Below are 24,094 nucleotides of genomic sequence, written 5' to 3'. Positions count from 1 at the left end.
GGGATTGAGTGCTCCTCACGCAATTCCGAGGGAGGTGGGGATTGAGAAACTTGTACGTTGTACATGGCCTAACAACAGCCATCAAACAAAAAAATTAAAAAATTAAAAAAATAAGCCATCAAACTTTTTCTCACGCAAGAAAATTCTCTATCTATGATCATGAATTCAAACGAAAAGAGAGAAGAAGAGTTTAAAAGGACTTGTTTGGATCATGGACTATTTCAACGCCACCTTAAACATGGTTTTGTGGTTTCATTTATCGTTAAATCTTACAGCTTTTGTGACCAACGACCACTTCTTCTACTTCTTCTTCCTCGAACTTTCAAGATTCATCTCTTACACAAACATATGCATAATTACCCATTAAAAAAAAAAACCGTTTATTAATTCTTGGAGTTTTGAGGCCTATAAATAGATGACATGTATAGAGGAAAGATCAAACTACCATATTTGAAACTTGACTGCCCTCTTATTTCCTCATCTCACAAGTGCAAACATTCCTTTTATATTATAGTTGTGCGAGTTATAAAATTAACTATCTGGTTTTTGATCAAATTTCATTAATGGAGAGAGCTTCATCGCTTCTTAAAATTCAGCCTCCAACTTATGGAAACTTAATCACCATTCTCAGCATTGATGGCGGTGGTATTAGAGGAATCATTCCTGCTACTATCCTCACTTACCTTGAATCCCAACTTCAGGTTTATTCTCGTTTCTTTATTGTCAAAATTATTTTTTAATTAACATGATTATTACTATTCTTAAATTCTATGTAGTTATTTTTTTTTATTGTCACTTCCTATGGTTAGGATTTTGTTGTATAATGTTCCTAATTCCAAAAAACATGATTGATGATCAGGAGCTCGATGGTGAGGATGCAAGACTTGCAGATTACTTTGACGTGATTTCGGGAACAAGCACAGGTGGTCTTGTAACGGCCATGTTAGCTGCTCCAAATGAAAACAATCGTCCTCTCTTTGCCGCCAAAGACATCAAGCCTTTCTATCTTGAGCACGGTCCCAAGATTTTCCCACAAAAGAGGCACGCTTGATGGTTCTTGCCTTCACTATGCAAAAGATCATCATTTAGTGTACAAAAATACAACTAACTCACAAATAATTTACGAATGAGATACAAATAAAATCTCCCATAATATGGGATTCATATATTATGCGAGTGTCTGTATTCTATTTTGTAATTTATTTCAATGTTAGTAGAGCTTAAATGATATTATCTTTGGCATTTTCATGGATTCATCACATGTGTGTCTAATGAACTTGTGTTTTGTTTCAATGGCAGAGGCATGTTTAGATCACTTAGAAACACATTAAAGTTGTTAGTAGGACCCAAGTATAATGGAAAGTATCTTTACAAGGTTATAAAGGAGAAACTTGGAGAGACTCGGTTACATCAAACCTTGGCCCATGTTGTTATTCCAACTTTCGATGTCAAACAAATGCAACCAACCATTTTCTCCACTTATGAGGTCTTCTTCTCTCTTTCTCTTTAAAATTACTGTCAATAATAAATAATAAAATTATTCATTAAATTTGAACAAATAAATAGTGAAAATTTTAATCACACTTGAAGTGGTGTGTTGATAATTACCATTTCTCTATAACTTTAAAATTTTTAGATATCTTAAAAATTAAATTTTTAAATAATTTATAGTTAACCATTTATCTTACTACCGTACCATAGAACTTGACTGGATTTTTTTTCTTCTTCTTTTTCTCTGGGAACTGTTTTAATTAAGGACTTGTACTCTATTCCACAGTCTTTATGTGACTGTGGAATGTTTGTTATTTTCTTCTAATAAAATAAAATAAGACAAGTTGAAAGGTCTAAGTTACAGAAGTATAAATGGATTCAAATTCAAAAAGTTTTATAAAAAAATATCTTGCTTTAATGAACATGAGAAATGGATCAACTGAAATGTGAACTGTGTTTTTCAAATTCAATCGCACATCATCCAATCATCTATTAGATTTGTGGCCAAATAACTAACTAATTTTAAAAACATTTTTTGAATATATACGGTTTTTTTGTTTGAAAGAACAACAAATGCTATTTAAGTGATATTATTTTGACTCAATAAATATTTTGGTTTCATCTAATTAAATAAGTGATAATATTTTGTATAAAAATTTTGTTTGCATAATGTCACACTTTATATATATATATATATATATATTTATTAAAGATTTTTATTTCCGAATTCTTGCAGGTAAAAAAATCTCATTGTTTGGATGCTCGATTGTCTGATATATGCATCAGCACATCGGCAGCTCCAACTTATCTTCCAGCTTATCAATTCGAGAACCAAGATGAGGAAGGGAATGTTCGGGAATTCAATCTAATTGATGGTGGTGTAGCTGCAAATAATCCGGTATAATTTTTGCTAAAATTGATTTTCAACTCATTCTAGTTGTTTTGTATTTCAAGTTTAAACAGATTTCAATGAAGCACTAAACTAACTTTCACAGCATTATTCATGTTTTGGAAATATGATTTTAGGCTTTGGTTGCAATAAGCCAAGTGACCAAACAGGTCTTTGATGAAAATCCAGATTTCTTCCCAATTAAGGCCATGGACTTTGGTCGCTTTCTAGTGATTTCAATAGGCACTGGCTCGGCAAAGGTGGAACAGAAGTACACTTCTAAAATGGCAGCCAAATGGGGTGTTTTGGGTTGGTTGCTTCATGGTGGTTCCACTCCATTAGTCGATGTATTTACTCAAGCAAGCGATGATATGGTTGATTTTCATATTTCCGTGGTTTTCCAAGCTCTTCATTCTGAAGATAATTACCTTCGAATTCAAGTAAGACTGTTTGACTATGTTTTCATTTTTCGCTTTCATTTTAAGTCATTCAGATTTTAAATTTAGTGAATTTAAAGTTCATGGTATTAATTATTTTAATTGAATGTAATACTAGGAGGACTCATTAACTGGGACAGACTCTTCTGTTGATGTCTCTACAAAGGAGAACATGGATAGACTTGTGGAAATTGGAGATAATTTATTGAAGAAACCTGTTTCTCGGGTGAACTTGGAGACAGGCCTCTCTGAGCCAGTTAAAAACGGTGGCACAAATGAGGAAGCTTTGAAAAAGTATGGAAGCAATACAAACAATTTTATATAATAAAAAATGCTACATACCCAAAATGAAAGAATATATATTTTTTGAAAAATACCCAGAAAATGAAATTTATAGTATGACTCACTACAATAAATTTGAATCTACACTATATATTTCATTTTTTGAAAACTTTTCAGAATTCTTTCTTGGGTATTTTTTTTCCATTATACAATTTAATTATTTTAGGTATCAATTATTAATTTTTATTTTTGTTAAATGACAGTACTAAATTAATTCTGGTCTTCATGCGTTACAGGTTTGCTAAAATACTTTCAAATGAAAGGAGACTCCGAGAGCTGAAATCACCACGCACCAATAAGGGTTTTGGAATTTCTCCACAATTTAATTGAGGACAACAAAGAAGTGCTTCAATTATTGTACTCTAAAGATTGTAATGGTTTTTGTTTTTCATTTTTTTAGAAGGTTGTGAAGAATTGTAATTTAATTTACGACAATGCTACGTAGCTCAAATTTTGTGACTCAAAAGTGGCTCAAATGGCCAAAACGACGTCGTTTTGAGTACAGAACAACATAAAAATGGCCAAAACGACATCGTTTTGGCCATTTGAGCCACTTTTGAGCCACAAAATTTGAGTTACGAGACATTTTCCTTTAATTTATTATGTTGATTTCTTAATTATTTGTCATATTTGCTTTATGTACCTTAAAAATTTGTTATTCATTAATTATTTATGAATGAGAATAATCGCCGAAAGTTGTGTACTTTTTTGCTAATGAATTGGTGCTTTGTGGAGGTGGAAAGTGACCCGGCCGAGGGATTTTATTTTATTATGGTGGGTATTTAGGACTAGGTCTTTAATCTATCTATATATTATATAAATAACAAGTTATTTTTAACCTACAAATCTTATGAGAGTTTCTGAGAGGGTAAAATGTGTGAATATGGGCCGAGCTAGGGCCGAGTAGGAGTGAGCCGAGCTGTGGGCCGAGATAGGGCCGAATAGAAGTGAGTCGAGCTATGGGCTGAGTAGAATGGGCTTTGCCGCTGGGCCCAGGTAGCTCGGTCATTAAATGATTAAGATGGCCCGGATAGGTTGATGCTGAACCGAGGTAAAGGAAGTTGAATTGTGAAGAGCAGGGTGGGACCTAGCTAGATGAAGCTCGGTTAAACCCACCTCTTAAGTACGTGTTAGCTCGGTTGTTTGTCACTAGGCCTGTAAATGGATCGGATTCGGATCGGATCTGTCAAAATTCAAATCCGATCCGATTAAGATAAACCCGAATCCGATCCGAATCCGATCCATTTATTTATTTATTGAGCTATAATTTTATATAATTTGAAAAAAAAATTTCATTTTGTGTTTTTTTATTCAAATTGAGAATAATCGGATCGGATTGTCGGATTATCGGATCGGATCAGATTTTTGCAAATTCAATCCGTTTAATAAACGGATTAAACGGATTCGGATTGTCGGATTATCGGATCGGATTTTTTTGTAAACGGATTCGGATTATCGGGCCGGGTTCGGATTAAATCCGATCCATTGACAGCCCTATTTGTCACACTACCGAGGTAAAACCATTTCACTTAGTTAAAGCAGTAAGGAAGGTGTTGAAGGATAAACATTATCTTTCAGAGTGTGATTCCTAGGAGGACTCTACATTGGAGCATAAGAGTTCTACTAGGATTGTGCTAGGCAAAATCCATAAAAGCTCGTAAGAGGACTTATGGAAAGGTATCAAAATTTTTACTCTTAAATACACAGAGCTTTTTGTCTATAGTTTATTTGCTGACTTAGGCATCGGAGGGATTTCCGGCACACACCCGTTGGCTAGCTCATGTTTGTGTTTTTAGGAAGTAAAGCGACGATATTTGGAGGAGCGCAAACTTGATCAACAGGGTCATATGAGAAGAATTATTTCGTGCTCGTACAATTGGCGTCGTCTGTGGGAACTTCACAAGGAACAGAACCTCTTGATCAAGTTGACCTCTCCAGTTGGAAGCTATGACGCAAAATGATGACTTGCCGCAATCTGCCATTGATGGGCAAACCTCGGAGGGGGGTGGGAGGCGCGAAGGTTTACCTTCCATGCCTCCCATGGCGGATTTAGAACCCCAGCGACGAAACTCCCGGAGGGACACGAGGGAGAGATAGGGCACTAGCCCCCATTGTTCTCAAAGTCCTGAAAGACAGAGAAGAAGGTTGGATCCTCAAGTTCTGGAGGATCATGTGAGGGAGCAAGACAAATTAATAAGGAAGATGGCGACATACATAGAGACAATAAAATGCCAGATAAAGGGGAAGGAGGTGGCGATTGGAGAGGGGCGCAAAGGTAACACGCCCTCTCGCCACCCTGAGGATTGTGGCAGACATATCACGCTATCACAAGCTGAAAGTAAGAGCCTTAGAACAGGCGATACTCAATCAATGACCTCCAGGACTCGTCGCTCCAGGTCTAAAAGAACGAAGATTGAAAAATCATATACGGAAGGAAGCACCTATCGCCTCTCACACACGCACCAGACGACATCTAGGCACACAGAGTTTCCTAGGTCGGCGGATTTACGAATAGTGCTTGAAGTGAGGGCCCGACAGAAGGAGGACACCAAGGCCAGCGACCCTCACAGAATTTCAGCACTAAAGCGGTTGGCCCCTAGAACACATAGGAGTGTCGAGGTAGGGATGTCAATACCGCGCCTTGCTTGTGAACCAGCAGATAAAGTATTGGCAAGGTTGCAGAACTCGCCGGTCATTCTGATAATAGAGAATGCATCACTACCTGCAGGCTTCCACCAGCCCAAATTCACCACCTATGAAGGGAAGACAGACCCCTACATGCACCTAAGCCACTTTCGCCAAGTTATGGCAGTATACCGACAGAACGAGGCCTTAAAATGTATCCTATTTCCATCCAGCCTTGGCGACCTAGGTTTAGCCTAGTTCGAAAGGCTACCAGAAAGCAACATTGCCTCGTGGGCACAATTAGCAGAGGCGTTTGTAACCAGATTCAGAACGAATACTAAGACACCAGTGGAGATCGATCAACTACTCTCCATTGACATGGGCGATAAGGAGACACTGAGGTCTTACAATAGTTGCTATTGGGAGACCTTCAATCAGATTGGGGATTGCCCTACAAATCTCGCCATCGTACAATACAAACGGGGTTTACCAGTCGGAAACAAATTGAGGGACTCAATCACTATGACGCCACCCCTCATGATGGAGGCCCTAATGGAGAGGGTGCATCAACATATCCGTGTAGAGGAAGACAGCGCCCGCGCTAAAAGAAAATCTGGCACAATAGCAATACCAGATAAAAAGACAACAGCAAAAGTCAACACAATGGAACAGCCACGCAGGAATGGGCGAGGCAGGCGAGCCAATAGAGAAGACCCAGAAAAGAGGAACTTAAGAGTCTGCACCGCCATCACCACCGTGTTCAATAAACCCATCTACCGGATTCTCTGCGAGATACAGAATGAAACCTTTCGTTCAGTGGCCAGCTAAGTTGGGAGAATTACAAAGGGACTACGACGAGAGGTCCCGTTGTACCTTCCATGATGAGAAGGGGCATCGCACTGAAAATTGCACACCCCTGAGGCAACATCTGGAAGAGTTGGTAGCTGTGGGTCACCTGGATTAGTACATAGAAGGGGGAACATAGCCAGCCCCCCAGGACCTCAGCAAAGCAAACGGGATGCCAGCCGACGGTCCGCCCCAAGGCATAATCAACGTCATTCATGGGATCATCGAACCAAAGCGGGTATGTGAACTCAGGGGGATGATAAAAAAGGCAGAGCACTTGAAAGAGGTGCTAAGTGCACAACCTACTGTCAAAAGGGACAGAACAGAAGCCACGAATGTCATATCCTTCTCAGACAAAGATCTAGCAAGGTTACATTACCCTCGCAATGACGCACTGGTGGTAACTTTGCGCGTTAAGAATTTCGACATCAAACGGATTCTGATTGACCAATGAAGCTCTTGTGAGATAATGTACTACGAAACCTTCAAGCAACTGAAACTGGAGGACAAAGACTTGGCACCTGCAACATCTCCCTTAGTCGGTTTCAACTCAATGCCAGAATGGCCCGTCGGCAAGATCATCCTACCAGTCCAAGCAGGATCCGTAACAAAACAGGTGGAATTCTAGATATTGAAGGTCCCTTCTACCTACAACATAATCCTAGGGAGAACATGGTTGCACGCCATGCGATCGGTAGCGTCAACCTACCATCAAGCATTGCGGTTCCCCAATGAAGCCGGAGCAATTGAAGAAGTCTTGGGAGACCAAATTATGTCGAAACAGTGCTTCGTCACAGTAAATGGCAGTCGGGCTGCAAAAGAAGAGATAACAATTATGAATAAAAGCTGAGCAAACAGATGATGTAAAATGAAAGATGGTTAAAAGGAGCACTTACCAGCACTATTGACTTTGTCGCCGACCGGATGACCTTCAGCTCGGTCAAATGGTCATGATGTTCCATGTCAGAGGGCAAGCACACGCTCTTAGCCAGGTTAAAAGCGAGTGTATGGTCTTTGTCTGCTACCATTGAGTCTGTGTTTTTTATGGCTTGGTTCCTGTATGTTAGTTTTGGGGCCCACTTTGAAGAGCTAGCTCGGTCAGAACGCTCGGGTTCTGGGCTTGGTGGCATGGTTTGAGGAAATAGAGTGTCATCTTCATCAACAAGGTGTGGCTCGGTCGAAGAGGTGCGAGCACGCTTATTGGGCCGAGATGATGAGGCTCGGGCTGTTGGAAGGGCTATTACGGCCTCATGTGTTTGGCCAGCTTGTGGTATCTCGGTTTGGGCGTCGACAGCTGGAGTTGTTGTTTCGGTGATATGTGCTCTGACTGCTCTTTTCTTAGCCATTTCTTGTTCCTCTGTTAGTGGGATCAGCCTAATTTGAGGAAGTGCGGGATCTGGTTTAGGGGATGGCGCAGGGAGAAAGTCGGCTACCCTGGTTTTTCTCCTTTCGCTGTATCTGTAGGTTTGCTCGAAGTTAAGTAGCTCGGCCCAACCTCGATCGAGGTATCGAAGCGAGGCGCAAAGAGCGTCCAAGTTGGGGTATTGATATTAAGAAAAGGGCGGGACTGTTCAAAAACAACTTTTGGTGTACAAAGACAGCTGCACTTGACTAGTGGTAGCCAACCACGTGTCCCTCGGAATGGGTAATGGTTCAGACGTACTCGAGAAACGGGGACGACGTACAGGGTAGTTGACAGGATGTTTATGGACCGGACTCATCAGTAGCTCAGTAGAAAGTAAGCTCGGACGGTCTGAATGTTTCTAGCTCGGCTGAAGAAGGATAATCCCAAATCATGCATTGCAGATGGCATTAAGGGGTAATTGAGAGGGTAAAATGTGTGAATATGGGCCGAGCTAGGGCTGAGTAGGAGTGAGCCGAGCTGTGGGCCGAGATAGGGCCGTATAGAAGTGAGCCGAGCTATGGGCTGAGTAGAATGGGCTTTGCCGCTAGGCCCAGGTAGCTCGGACATTAAATGATTAAGATAGCCTGGATAGGCTGATGCTGAACCGAGGTAAAAGAAACTGAATTGTGAAGAGCAGGGTGGGACCTAGCTAGATGAAGCTTGGTTAAACCTGGCTCTTAAGTATGTGTTAGCTCGGTTGTTTGTCTCACTACCTGTCACGACCCAAACCCGCCCCTATGGGTTTAGTATCGTAACCGGCCAGTAATCCAAGATTACCGAAGGCCCGCTTAACAGTAATACAGAGTACAGGGGCTGGCGGAAGCCAATACAGTAAATAAACAATGTCCAATGAGCTGTGACAGTCTGTATGCAAAAAGACTTTTCATTCAAATATATACAATCAGACAAAACAGTATGTACATATATACAATCATTCAGTTCATGGACCTAATCCCTATTAAACAGTACAGTACAGTAAACAAAACAGTTACAGAGACCGAAGGGGGAAATTAAAATCACCCCTAAGTCGTAGCTTGACAGGCTCAGAACCTCGCAGTGAGACACATAGGTTGGCTCGACAAAACTGGAGTTTACCCGACGCTTCTAGCTGCGGTCTGGTGCCTGAACACCTACATATATATATGAGCAGTGAGCTAAAGCCCAGTGAATAACACAATGCGTAAAGGGGTTAAGAATGAATGTCCTTGCAGTAATGAAAACAGTTCATTAAATTAGTATTTCAGTCGTTCAGTCAGTGCAGTCATATGTGGTACATCTACTAGCATAACAGTACAGTAAACAGTAGGTCTTAAAAAGACCGAGCAGTAAATGATGGCCATCAGTCAGTAACAGTAGTGGTTCCAACGAGGGAACCGACAGAGATCTCTGTAGCAGTAGCAGTAAACAGTAGTTGCTAAGGATGCCACAATACAGTTTAAAATATAGGACATACATTCATTCAATTAACAGTATCAGTTCAGAAAGCAGTACGTTCCAATTGTTCAGAAGATAATCATTTTGAACATATCTTTACATAGTTGTTACTCACAGAGTTCTGGGCTACAGTAAAGCTAGAGCGCGTCCCCAGTCGCCAACCCTACACAGTATACAGATTGAACACACACTAAGCTACACAGTTGAGAAAGATAATAACTTAATCCCTAATTTGCCTCGGTGTGGTTCTACATCTATATCCTCATTAAGATGCCTTAAACTAGACCCAATAATGCCTAGGATGAGATGAGGATGCAAAGATGCACTTTAAAAGCATTTTCAGACTTTTCAGAAAACAAGGGTCACGCTCGAGTGTAGGTTACTCCGCTCGAGCGGACATGCAGACAAAGGTTTCCGCTCGAGCGTGGACTTAACCGCTCGAGCGTTCTGCAAAACAGTCAAAAGTGCTGGATAGGCGAAAATCACGCTCGATTGGGCGCTCGACACCCGCTCGAGCATAAGACATAATGTCCCGCTCGAGCGTCAATTCTTCCGCTCGAGCGGACTTCAAAACAGAACAAAATGCTGGGAGCACGATTTCCACGCTCGAGCGCCAGTCACCCCGCTCGAGCGTGAGTCCAAATTCTGGAAATTCCAGATTTGAACCTCAAGCTCAAAACCAAGTTTTAAACCATAAATTTCAATTCTCTTGGGCCAATTTTCCAGAAAACACATCAAAACTCAAACTTTAACATGATTCGAAACTCAATTTGTAAAATCAAAGCCCAAGGGTGTTTCAAATAAATCCAATTCAAACCAATTTCCATAAATATGAAGAACATGCAAACATGCATGAATTTAAACCATTTCAAGCTTCAATTTCATGCTCTACTGAGCCAATTCTTTCAAAGACAAGGTGAAAACATGGTCTATTGTAAAAATATGAGCATGCATGTACAATTTCATGAAGGACAACTTCAAAACTTCGAAGTAAAGGCATGCATGCATGAACTAGGCTCCAATTCAACATCATGAGACGAAAACTTGACTTAAATCACTAAAGGCTCAAGAACCACGCATGAACAAGCTTAAATACAACAAGGAGAGATTGGAATTCCTTACCTAAGTCTTAAATTAGAGGTATGGAGGCTCAAGAAGGCAAATCTCTCACAATTTCTTCAAGGTTCCAAGCAATTCAAGATGAATTCACTCTAACTCCCTATTCTCCCTCTCTAGGCGGCTATACACTCAAGAATAATGGCTGAGAAAATGTTTGTAATGCAAGACTAAGCCTTAGACAAGGTTTGGTGTAGTGGCCCACTCAAATGGCAAAGTTATAGTTAAGTTAAACTATGTAACTTCTCAATAATTAACCTAATTTAATCATACCAAATTAGTTTTCAGATAAATATACCATAAAATCACATTAATTCGAAGGATCACAATTCATCAATCAATTTCGGATTCGGCCGCCGATAAGGCCTTCAATTTGCAATTTAAAGCATAAAACATGAACAGATAATTTAACAGTCAACAAATAGATATGCATTCAACTAGCACATTCAGTCAATTAGTTTAGTGATTTTAGTTAATTCAGTCAATCATCATAATCAATCTCAGTTTAGCAGTTTAAACATAAAAACATAGACAGGTAATTAGATAATCAAACAGATAGAACACAATTCAAACAGATGCACTCAATCAATTCAGTTTCAATTTCAGTCAGTCGGTTCAGTAGTTTATTCAGTTCACTTATCAGTCATAATCAGTTCAGTTTAACGGTAATCAGTAGTTTATCGGTAAACAGTGACGAGGGTTGTTACACTACCGAGGTAAAACCATTTCACTTGGTTAAAGCAGTAAGGAGGGTGTTAAAGGATAAGTATTATCTTTCAGAGTGTGATTCCTAGGAGGACTCTACATTGGAGAATAAGAGTCCTACTAGGATTGTGCTAGGCAAAATCCATAAAAGCTCGTAAGAGGACCTATGGACAGGTATCACAATTTTTACTCCTAAATACACAGAACTTTTTGTCTATTGTCTATTTACTGACTTAGGTATCGGAGGGGTTTCCAGCACACACCCACCGGCTAGCTCATGTTTGTGTTTTCAGGAAGTAAAGCGACGACGTTTGGAGGAGCGCAAACTTGATCAATAAGGTCATACGAGAAGAATTATTTCGTGCTCGTATAGTTTCAATATTTCAATCTTAATTTTTTAATTTTTTGATTTAAAAAGAAAAAACTCGACATTTATTGACTTCTTCCAACTCATAAGCCTTTTTTACTTCTCCCATACTTACTGCTGCACCATTTTCAACTTCTCCCATACACTATGGTTAGTGATGAGATTGTTAAATTATTTGTATAAAAAATCTAAAAAAAATAATTTGTATATTAAAAAAATATCTAAAACAAATATAAATTCTTATTAAATTTATCTATCTATCTATCTATGATATAAATAACAGGGTATTTTTACTAAGAAAGCCTCTATGGCCTTCATATGCCTAACTTCAATTTCTTATTTTTTCATTTTAAAAAAATAATAAACTATTCTTATGTCTCACATAATTTTCAAATTAAAAAATAAAAAATCTTTAAATCCATCTCCCAAGATCATTACCTAAAAGATGATCATTTCCTAAAATCAAATATAGAAATATGGTTTGTTGACCTTCCAATTTATTTGCCTATCTTCTAAAATCTCTACATAAAATCCTTTATTCCTTAAAATGAATTAAACAAAAATCAATTCAAATTTGTTTAAATTGTTTAATTTGATTGATTTTATTTCCTTATAATTAATTTGAAAAATTGATTTAGTTGTTTCTCTATAATTAAATTGTTTCCCTATAAATAAATTAAATAAACTAATTTGGCCATTTCCCACACTAAGTTTGTGAATTTTTAAGTTCAAAACTTTTTTAAAAAAAATTCATGATTTATGATTTAGAAAAAGAAAGATGAAGAAAATTCTTTTTGTACACTATTTCTCTAACCAATTTTTTCTCTTACCCCAAAACCTTAACCATCATACTTTATACATTTTCCAAGTCATTTAAGTCCTCCTCATCCTATAAATATTACATTCATATAATGATGCAACTCATTATTATTTTTCTATCTTTATGAGACAATTGAAAGTTAGTTAATATTTAATTTCTTTCATTCTTTAAACATACTCTTTCATCTCTCTTCTTTTATTTATTTTTATTTATTTATTTTATATTTTTTTTTCTCTTCTTCTTCTTCTTCTTCTCTCTTCTGACCATTTTTTGTTTTTGCATTTTATATTTTATGTATCATTTATTCATCTACTATCTACTAAACATTATTTGTTTTTGTTTTTTTTTTCTGTTTTTGCTTATAACGATGTTTTTTGTTGAAAAATATTATTTCACTAGAATTTATATGTAAAATTTTACCCTAGTGCATTTGTATAATAAAAAACAGGTCAATGGACTCTTTTATCATAAAGTTGTAGATCAAAATCCAACCAAATCATTATTAATAATTTTTTTTATATTGATTTTATGTATGTATATCACTACTCTTTTTTATTTTTATTTTTTTACTTTTAATATTTTGTGACATCATGATATGTGTTAATTGACAGTTATGTAGAGCATTCTTCAAAATTACCTAATAATTTTTCTTTAATATTTTTATAACTTTGTTTTAATATTTTTATCTACAGTTGATTTTATTTAAAAATATCAATTCCAAAAATATTTGCATAAACAAATATCTAATTAATTTTGTTTGAATTGATTTTTGTTTAATTCTGTTTAAAAATATTATAAAAATATCTATGGTTGTTTAGATTAAAGTAAAGTTATGGCCATAATTATAACACTATGAAGAAAATATTACATTTAATCTATTTTTTCAAAACTATTAAATTTGAATAAATATGTACTTATGAAAAAAAAAATACTAGTGATGTATGTTTACCAATTTAAAAAATATTTACATAAACAAATTACTCAAGTGACTCTTCAATTTGTGTTTATTGACATATATCTTGTTGGAAATGGTTTGGAAAAATCTAGGTTTATAACAGATTTTTTCCTAACTTTGGTCTAATATTTAGATGGGACCTGTGTGTCGATTTTCGCGGGTCAAAGTGGTAACGCGTTCTATGCCGTGTTGTGATTCACGTAGTATATTTGGTTGCTCAAAACCATTACCGAGTGAATGGGAAATTGAAGCCAAAGTATGCTCCATGGAAATGGAGTTTTGGTGGAAAATCCTTAAAGGTTTGAATAAGGCTTGTCCCACATTGATTTGGTGGGAAGTTTTGAATGGGTTTATAAGGCATGGGTTTGGTACTTGGGGCGTGCCCTAAGGAGTACCCAAGTGTTTTAGAGAGGGAGGTTATGGGCAAAATGGGCTAGACCCATTGGACTCAAAAATCACCACACACACGCGCGCTACCGTCGTCAGTCTAGTCAGGCGGTCCTGGGCCTAGGCTTGGGTGTGAGGTTGGGTTGGGCTTGTCCGGCCCAATACCTTTAAAACATTTGAATTTAATTTTATTTTTGGTAAAATAAAATCCAGAATTCAAAATTAAGCGGGAAATAATCTGGTCCGGTTTTACTGTACACCCAAATAGGGCCCTTCCCGTTTTTTATCTGTTTGAATTTTTGAACCCAACAGATTCAAATCTGTTTAAATTCAAAACCAAACAGGTTTCATACCTGTTCAAATAGGTTTGCACCTGTTTAATTCAAAACTTGCAGCCACCACTACATCTATAAATAGGACAGCCTTTATTTGGATTTGGTAACTCTAATTTTCGTCCTTCATAATTCTGCAAACATTTTCTTCATATTGCTGCATTGTTTTCTTCTGTGAGAGAGTATAAACATTTAGTGTGTTCGTTAAACAAACAATTTGTAGTGGTGCTATTGTTTGTAGTTGATCATTTCATCCTGGAGATAGACGTCCACATTCTGAAAGCACTGTGGAGAGGACGAATCTGTCTTAAGGACACAGTGTCAAACACTGGACGTGATCAGATATTTATTAGAAGAAATTAATCAAGTAAGTTATTTAATTTATTATAATGATTTATTTGTTTATTAAATCAGATTTTAATATTGTTTTTGTAACAAAATAAAATATGTTTTTTTTATATTTATTTATTTATTTCTAGTTTGATTTTTGTAATCAAATAAATTCTCTCATTTTCTTTATTTCTTTATATTCTTGTTGTTGTTTAGTACACAACATAATTTAATCTTTTTAAATACAGCGAAGATTGTCCAACAATCTAACATGGCTTAAAAATAAAGTTAAATTTAAAAAAATTAAAAATATGCTTACATTTTACGATCAACTTAAATTTATCATGCTTGATTAATTGACAAATTAAATTTTACTAATACGAAAATATTTTTCCTAATGTGCTTTCTGAAACAAATATAAAAATTTAAATATTTCATTTCAATTTTTTTTGTTACATAGCCTTAAAAATAAAGAGAGATAGAAGATGAGTAGGAGCAAAAAAGTGAGACCAAAAAAAGATAAGTTTGTTATATCATTTGACAAACTATGGCACGATAAATTATAATTACGAATTTTATTGATAATGTAATTATACGTGGCCGAAAGTATAATTTTTATAATTTTCAAAAATTCATTTGTTTTAATTTTACCAATTGAATTATTATACATCTATTTGATATAATACTTAGGACAAAACATCAATAGCAACAAATTAAAATAAAATAAAAATTATGTAGCTCATGCCATGTTTAGGATATTATTTTTTGATTAAAAAGTCAACAACTAAAGAGTTTTAAAATGTATTTGGCATGTACCAACAAAAAAAAAGTTCAAAAATCTTTGTATCAGTTTGAAAAGATTAAACAATTCTTATGAGTGAGTGTATATATATTTACACCTTTGGCAGGCTAAAATGGAAAATTTAAGTAATAAACAAAAATATTTGCATCCCATACAATTAAAAAACACATTCTTAAATACATTAACTTTTTTTATCTCTTAAAAAATCTAAAAAGTCACTTAAAAAGCTTATTTCAAACACTCTATTTGTTAAAAAAAAGTAAGAACTTACTTAATATTATTTATTTATTGTTTTTTTAAAAAATTATTTTTAATTAATTTAAAAATAAATTTATTAATCATTGTTTGATTCCGTGCATAACATGTGCGATATGCTAGTATATTATATAAATAAAAGGGGCTTTCTAACCACAAGTCTTGTGGAAGTTCTAATATCTGAAACTAAAATTTTTAATTTTTTGATTTTAAATAATTAAAAAAATCATCTACAGCTTTCATTCAAGCAAAAAAAAAAAAAAAAAAAAATCTATTGATTTATGACTTTCAAATAGAAAGTATATCAAATATATAAAATAAAAAATAGAAAAGTACACTAATCCATTTCAAAATTCAAATTTGAGGAGCACTAAATATGGAAATCATTCCATCAATTTAAATTTAAAATTATAATGATTTATCCCAATAATATATAAGTTTTAAATAATGATCTATTCCATGATTTATCTATATATCTATATACTATTATAATTGTAAAATAATGTCATTTCATTAACGGTAAAAGTTGTAATTCTTTTTCCTTATTTTTTCTTTATTTTGTTTAATTTTTTGTTAATACATGTTACAATATGATTGGTCTATAAATTAATTTTATATTCTTAAAATAAAATTTCAAATTTAGATTCTTACTTAAATTATATTACTATAATTGGAATGAGATCAATATCCATTCCTTAAATTTTGCATTCTTTATTAAATTATAAAGGAAAGTGATTGAGACCTTCTCCAATCACCACCCCCACTACCCTCCCACACACACGTGGCGGGTGGTTATTGGAGGAGAAGGAAAAAAAGAAAAAGAAAAAAGAAAAATTGGCCAATCAGAAAGAGAGGAGGTCAAAGGGGGTGCCTCCTTGAGGGGGTCCAACTCATTTTCCAATTATAAAATAAAATTTGAAATTTAAATTCTTCTTCAAATTATATTACTACAATTAGAATAAGATCAATATTCGCATGTGTCATAATGATGTGTCATAATATTATTGGTTTAAATATAGTTTGTTTTAAATACATGTAGTTAAATTATTAATCGCTATTATTTTTTTTCCTTTTTTCTTTTAAATTTTATAAAAACAATTATATCCTTCTAAATTATAAGGACTTGAACAATAATATTTTTTAATATAATTTTTTTTTTTAACAAAAGAACAAAATGTAACTTTTTTAGTACTTATCAAACACAGTGGATTTTGTTAGATTTTTTTTTTTTTTTTTTTTTTTTTTTTTTTTATAAATCTCATTTGTCAATTACAAAAATTAATATAAAGAGTAAAGATATCTTTGGGTCAAATTGTTAAAAAGTTACTTTGCTAAAATAAATTAGAAATAAACGTTAATTTTTTATTATTAATAAAAGTAATAGTTCATTAAACTTTTTTTATTTTAAAAAAAGAGGGTTATATGCGATAATTTATTATTCATCCAGAATTATTTTCAGATTAAATGAAAATACCATATTAAATTTTTTTCTTACCTTTTTTCATTCAAATACTTTTATTTTGTAAGAAATTTTTTTTATTCTATTTAATATTTTAATGTAATTTTTAAATTAAAAAGAATTTCTAAAAAATTATATTTAAATTATTTATTCCATTATAAAAAGTAAATTTTTTTAATGTCAACTTTGTGGTAGTTTGGGAAGTACCAAATAAGTATATGTACAGAAAAGTAGAGAAGCGATGCGACCCAAAAAAGATAATTAAGTATATTTTTTTACCTTTTACAAAAAGATGTGTAGAAAAGTAGAGATGCGATGTGACTCAGAAATATAAAAAGATTAAAAAAAAAAAAGTGAGCTAATATAATATTTCCAACATTTCATTTAGAGCCAAACACACTCCTATGTTAAACTCCATTTAGGATATCTAAACCCAACTCCAAACTTGATAGTAGGTGTGACCAAACACCCCATTTCAACACAAAAAAAGAAAAAAGAAAAAAAAAGAGAAGTGCAGATTTTTTTTTTTTCTTCTTCATTGTCTTCATTCATCCTTCTCTAACTTCTTTCTACATTCTCTCTCATTTTTTTTCCTTTACCGTCTTGGTGGCCAAACACCACACCTTTGCTCCACCCTTACACCACCACCTTAACCCACCATCTCCACAACAACCGGCCACCTTATCTCGCCGAAAAAAGGGTTCAGTCGGCCACTCCTTAAATCCATCCAAAAATAGCACAATAGAAGTACCAACTCTAGATTTTTCTTAATCTTTTGAAGAATCAAAGCATGGGGTTTATTTTCTTGATGAATTAGAGGCTTGTAATTGGTAAGAATCTTTCTCTAAAAGTTTAGTTTAAAGTTTTACACATTTTGAGTTAGAGATGATGAATTTTTTTGTATTTTAGATCTATTATGATTTGGGGTTTGATTGTTGAATTTTATACTCTCAATTAGTTTCTATGAATGTTTTACATGTTGAAAAATGATCAATTTGATGGATGTATTGGAGATTAAGATTTTGGGTTAATCTAGGGTTTGAATGTGATGTAAAAATTGGAGATTTTGGTGTTAGGAAATTTATATGTTGAAATTGATTTGATAAATGGTGGATTGGGTATGTCTATGTTCTATGGAGGAATTTTATAAATGATTGAAGAGATTTTACTTAAGTTGTTGAGTTTATAAAAAATGTTGATTTTTGACTTTTGTAGTTAATTGATGGTGGTATTGTGCATATAAATTGATTGGATATTTAAAAAGTTACTAACTCAAAGATGTGCAAAGGATGGGTGTTGTGGAGATTGGATAAGTTATTTGTTTGGGTGACTTGAAGTTGGAGGAGTTCTTTAGCTTATCATTCCTTAGCATAATTTATTTAGGATCATTTTTGTAGATGTTATAATTTTCACTGAAAGCTTTTTCCTAATTTTAGGTCCTATTTATTAATTGTTAGGATTGGAAGAAGGCGTCTCTACACCTTTTGGGAATTAATTTGTAGAGTCTCAATCTACACTTCTGCTATTTTTGGAGGTGAGTATACTTACCATGGAAATTATCTTACCTCTATCTTTATTACAAAGTTTGAAGATAATTTTGAATTAAAGGAAGCGAATGATACATTTCATCATGATATATGTATAAAAAGAAAAATCTATAAATCTATTGAGGCCAATGGTTGAGTTTAAATAAAAATATGATTTTATTTGTATAATGAAGCAATAATTTTTATGAGAATTTATTTAACTTGAGTCCTTCAAATTTTATGATGATGATGATTAAATGACAATGAAACGCTATTTGAGGGTATTTGTTTTATTGATCATATAACCGAATATAGCCTTCGGGGCTACAAGGGCCAAAATGCTTTGGAGTCCTGGGGATCGAAATGTTTTAAGGACCATAAGGGTCGTTGTATGTATAAGGGGTCCCGGGGACCGAAACATTGAAACAAGAATTGAAGTGCTACGATGACATGAGTTATGTTCCTATGGTTATGTTTTGGGTAATGGTACCGTTACCACCTAAGTCGCGAGGTAACGCGACCTTAAGGCTATGTAGTGGTTCGTATGATGGACATGAGATCTTAATGTATTGAAAAGTTGTATTTTTGTTTACTTTCATTATTCAGATGTATTTTTTTTTTTCTGCCTTATGAGATTCCTTGGAAAAATCTTGATAACGTTTTATGAAAATTATATTTCATCTTTTTTATTTTTATTTTGTATAAATTTCAGTCCAATTAAGCTCTTATGTTTATTATCTTTATTTTGAATCCAATTGGAAGGAGCAAGTTTTATAACTCCATGGTATTGGTATACTCATTGAGCTTTAGCTCATTCTTTTTAAATTTTTTTTTTTTCAGATTCATAGACTTTTGTGTGGCTCGCCTCAACTTGGAAGACTAGAATTTTTTTTTGAAGGATCAAAGGTGGGCATCTTGTAGTTGAGGTTTTGCTTAGGGTCATTCTAGGATGTAAGTTTACCTTTTATTTATTTATTTTTTTTATGAAGGAGGTGATTGTAAATAATTGCTCTTGAAGTTGGATGTATTGATGGATTCGTGAATAGTATGTATTATTTTTGGGGAGGAAATGCTTGGGAACTATCTTGTAGCATGATAATACTTTTTGTATTTGAATAGATCATCTCATACATGTTGGGCAATTGAAAGGTCTTATGCACTTTTGGTGATGTAGTGATGTGATGTAATGATTATACAGGAATTGTGGTGTAAAGGTGCTATAGCGTTTGAGGTGCACCCTCTTGGCGGGGTTTTGCCTTGCCAAGATTGGGTCGTTACAGCTAATATTGCACTACCCAAACAAACCTTTGGGACTGTTTGTTACAGCTTTTGAGGGGTGATTATAACTTATTTTGATTTGGGAGTTTGTGCCAGACTGTTTGGTGTAGCTTCCGCTTATAGCTTATTAGGCAGAAATAGCTTTTTCAAACTAAAAAACAGCTGATTATTTAGAAGCTGGAGTAGGAGTGCTTTTAGCTTCTGCTTTCTGATTATCAACTTTTAATTTAAAAAACACTCCACCAAATAGGGCCTTTATTGGATGATCCCTTTCCAAAAGATGTATTTTTAAATATTTTCAAGAAAAATTTCATTGGAAATCTTAAGTATATTATTTTTTATTTTGTTCATTAATATTAAAATTTTAATTAATTTTATTTATTAATCAAAAAAATAAATTAGCAAATAATTTATATATATAATTTTGTTTTGGTTGCTCAGGCTATTCGGTGTTTCTGCCCAAGTCTACTCAAATTCAATTTGAATTTTTGAATTTCTGCATAGGTCCTCATTTAATTAAAAACTATGTTGTTCAATCTTTAAAAATTATTAAGCTCGACTCAAGTTGCTTGGGTTGAGTTCACCTAAGTTTTCAATTCTAGCTAGGAGTTAAAAGCTACATGATTAAATTTGTTACAAATTAAAAAATAATAAATAAATTGTGATAAAATTGTGGGACTTAAATTTTAAATTTCAATCTTCTTTGTTTTCATAATTTGCATACCAAAATTTAACTATTTATATTATTTTGTATAAAAGTATATTATAAATTTTTTTACATGCCGTGCATAGCACTAGTTACCACTATTTACTTATTAGGGAAAATAAATAGTTACAAAATAGAGAAAGACTTAAGTCTCGTTTGGCAACTACATGTTTTAGTTAAAAAGTCAAAAAGATATTATAAGTCGTCATATCAGTTTCTTTACTTTTCTACACATTTTTTCGTAACAAATTAAAAAATTACTAAAATAATTTATTCCTAAACGAGGTCTTAGAAATCAATATTTTAAAAATCGAACCATTAAGTGAATCCACAAAAAATTGGATTTAATAGTCACTCAGTTCAACCATTGGAACCAAACTGTGCCATAAGCAGCAAAAATACTTAGAAAACTAAATTTTCGTAAATATTTGGTTAGATGTTTTATTTTAGAAAAATTACTCCCCTTTTTTTATTTATTATATATATATATATATATATCTAATAAATCACGTTTTACCATCTCCACCTACTTCAAACTTTAAAAATTTAGTAGTGTGGATATCGTTGGTTTAATTTAATAAATTTTGATTCAAATATCTAGAAATAAAATACATAAAATAAATCATTAGTTTAATTTAATAAGTTATAATACATAACAACAAAATTCATAAAATAACTCTTCAAATAAGTTAATTTCAATGACATTTATATTGAGTAAAAATTTAATGATTTAATCTAAAAATTAAATGATATTTAATTTGATTATTAATTAATGTTCTCAATCCACACTTACTAATTTGATTATTAATTAATTTTTTTAATCTACACACTGAAAGTTATAATTATATTTTTCACTCATAATTATTGTACACACACCACTCAACTCTTCTTTCCACACACTTGTTGAGTGACCCTACTTCCAGATTACCCATTGTAGACTCACGTGAAGACTATTCAAGACAACAATGTGAAGTGAAGACAAAGTCTTCTATTGAAAACCCTATTGAACCTTCATTAAAAACACTATTAAAAACCCTGCAAAAAATTGTCGAAGATCAGACATTTTTTTATTTTGTTATTGCATTTACCATTTCCAGATCTCTGTGCATTCCATTATCATAAAATCCAAGTTTTTTAAATTTTTATTTTTATCTTTTTTATGTTTTTTGATTTGGGAATTTTGGCATTGATTTTTCGAAATTATACATTTAATTTGAAACTTAACTTCCGAATAAAAGTGATTAGTTCAACAAATTTATTCTGAAAAAAATAAAAAAACTTTCGACAGTTGATGTCCTAATATAATGAAATAATTCAGCAGTTGATATTTGAATATAATGAAATAATTCGCTACTGGCTGTCTGATTGAAAAACACAAAAGAAAAAAAAAAGTTCTGCACAAAAAAACTAAACATTTTCATCACTAATTGAGTATAAATTTAAAAAATAAAGCAATATAAGAGTTGTTACGAGAGTATTGCTTTACAAACAAGAGATGAGTATAGAGTATGCAGTAAGCAAAGTGACAAGAATGGAAAAACTTTTACTCAAAAGGTGTATATTGAGATTGTTTATTTATTTTTTATTTTTAAAAGATATGTACAAAGAATATTTTCATATAATATTATGGGTGTTAGTAAATGTCCATTATGATCATTTTAGTTTAAGGTATAATTGCCATTAAAATAATATTTTATTAAATATATGCACTATGATAATTAGATGTGTAAAAATAGATTTTTCCAAAATATGTTGTCCATAAACATAGCTTTTGCGAAATAAGCAAACTACCAAATATATATATGGGACGATTTGGGAAGCTAACTAAAAGTTTTTAACTCATTTTAAGTCACATTACCTTTCACATTTTTTACATACAAAATGACAAAAATAAAAAAAAAAAATTTAAAAATCACCTTTTAATCAACTTCCCAAATCACATCCATGTGGTATATATGGTTAGGGGTGTAATTTTGGTTCGGCCTGGCCTGGCCTTTCCCGGCCCATGTCGGGCCTTGCAAGTTGCCTCCAAAAATCAGGCTGGCCTGGTCCGGTCCACGGGCCAGAAAACTAGGCCCAGGCCCAAGCCCAGACCCAGGGGTATTCGGGCTTTGGGTGGGCCAGTGGGTCGGGCCCCTAGGCTTGGCCTTGGGCTTAGGCTTTGGGCAGGCTTAAACAATTTTTTAATTTTTTATTTATTTTTTCCACCAAAATTTTATTATTTTTCATTGAAAATAACACTGGGTCTCGGCGCGGGTCGGGCTTTTGGACGGGCCTTGAGCGGGCTAATGGGCCGAGCCAAGCGGTCGGGCCAAAATTACACCCATATACACGGTTAAAAGGATCAAACCAAACCCTCTTCATCTCCTCCTCTCTTTTCTCTCTCTCTTCATCTCCCGATCGGAAAGGAGGCCACCGTCGCAGCCGTCTCATCGCTTAGATCTTTTTTTTTTATTTTCTTTTTTCTTTTTTTTTTGATCGGCTTTGCTCAGATTTGGTATATCTCTTTTCTTACCTTTAAATTAGCTTTTCAAATAAACTTCTCTATTTCTCATATCTAAAGATGAAGATGTTATTGTTGCAGATCTGAATATGCTATTGCCGCAGATTTGAGAAATCATGAAGAAGCTTTTATTCAATTTGTATAGATTTAATTTGTTTAATTTTTGTTTTCAACAAATCTCTCAGTTTGCGCAATTTGCTTCTTGTTGTTGTTAATTTATCTAATTTGGACAGATAGATTATTCAATTTGGATATATTCAATTTGCTTTTTGTTGTCGTTAATTGCAACAGATAAATTTTTTTGTTTAGATAAATTTTTTTGTACAAATATTTTTTTTTTGTTTGTTGTTGTTGAATTTGAACAGATAGATTTTTAACAATAGAGATAGATTTTCAACACATAAATTCATTGCTATTGAATTTGAAGTTTATTTATACAAATAACTATTAAAATTGAACAAACAATAAAATTTGGACAGATATTTGAACAAATAAAGAATTTCAACAAATATATAAGTTAAAATGAGAATTTCAACAAATAGAGAAAGAGAGAAATAGGGGTGTAAAGATTCAACAGAAAAAAAAATTAGAACAAAACTTTAACAAATAGGAAAATATAGGACATGAATTTCAACAGATAGAATTTTACATAGATAGAAATTTCAACAGATATGAAAATAAGACAAGAATTTGAACAAATAGATAAAAAATTGAATAGATAGAAAAAAATTTGAACAGATAGATATAAATTTGAACATATATTCAACGAAAGTCAACAGATAAAAAAAAGTCAACAGACAATTTAAGAGGTAAAATTAGAAACAAAATGTTCTTTAAAAGTTCACCAAATTATTTCACAAAGGTTGAACTTCTCACTAACAAAAAAATATCTACTAGACCTAATACCTTATATCCTCGTTTCAACAATTATGTCTTTAATTTTTATATAAATAATCTAGTAAACCTAACAATATAAATAATCTATACTATATATATAAACAAATGTAGTAGAGTATGAGAATTTTCCAAACTCTTAATATTAAATTCTTATGAATTCTCTCTCATATGTGTCACTTTTCAATTC

At 33.3% G+C, this 24,094-nt stretch overlaps 1 protein-coding gene across 1 annotated transcript; it reads left to right on the top strand.

Annotated features, from left to right (window-relative positions):
- The first annotated feature begins 428 nt into the window (after window positions 1-428).
- Window positions 429-3,786, top strand: LOC114260857 (patatin-like protein 2). The gene is given in 7 exon segments (XM_082922067.1): window positions 429-701; window positions 860-1,053; window positions 1,300-1,486; window positions 2,228-2,389; window positions 2,518-2,820; window positions 2,936-3,111; window positions 3,396-3,786. Coding segments are annotated over 7 exon segments (1,254 nt in total). The 5' UTR covers window positions 429-563; the 3' UTR covers window positions 3,490-3,786.
- The last annotated feature ends 20,308 nt before the right edge of the window (window positions 3,787-24,094 follow it).

This window comes from Camellia sinensis, chromosome 3 (assembly GCF_055761805.1).
Source record: "Camellia sinensis isolate YWXY chromosome 3, ASM5576180v1, whole genome shotgun sequence".
NCBI classification, from domain to species: domain Eukaryota; kingdom Viridiplantae; phylum Streptophyta; class Magnoliopsida; order Ericales; family Theaceae; genus Camellia; species Camellia sinensis.
This window is presented reverse-complemented; position numbering and strand designations above follow the sequence as displayed.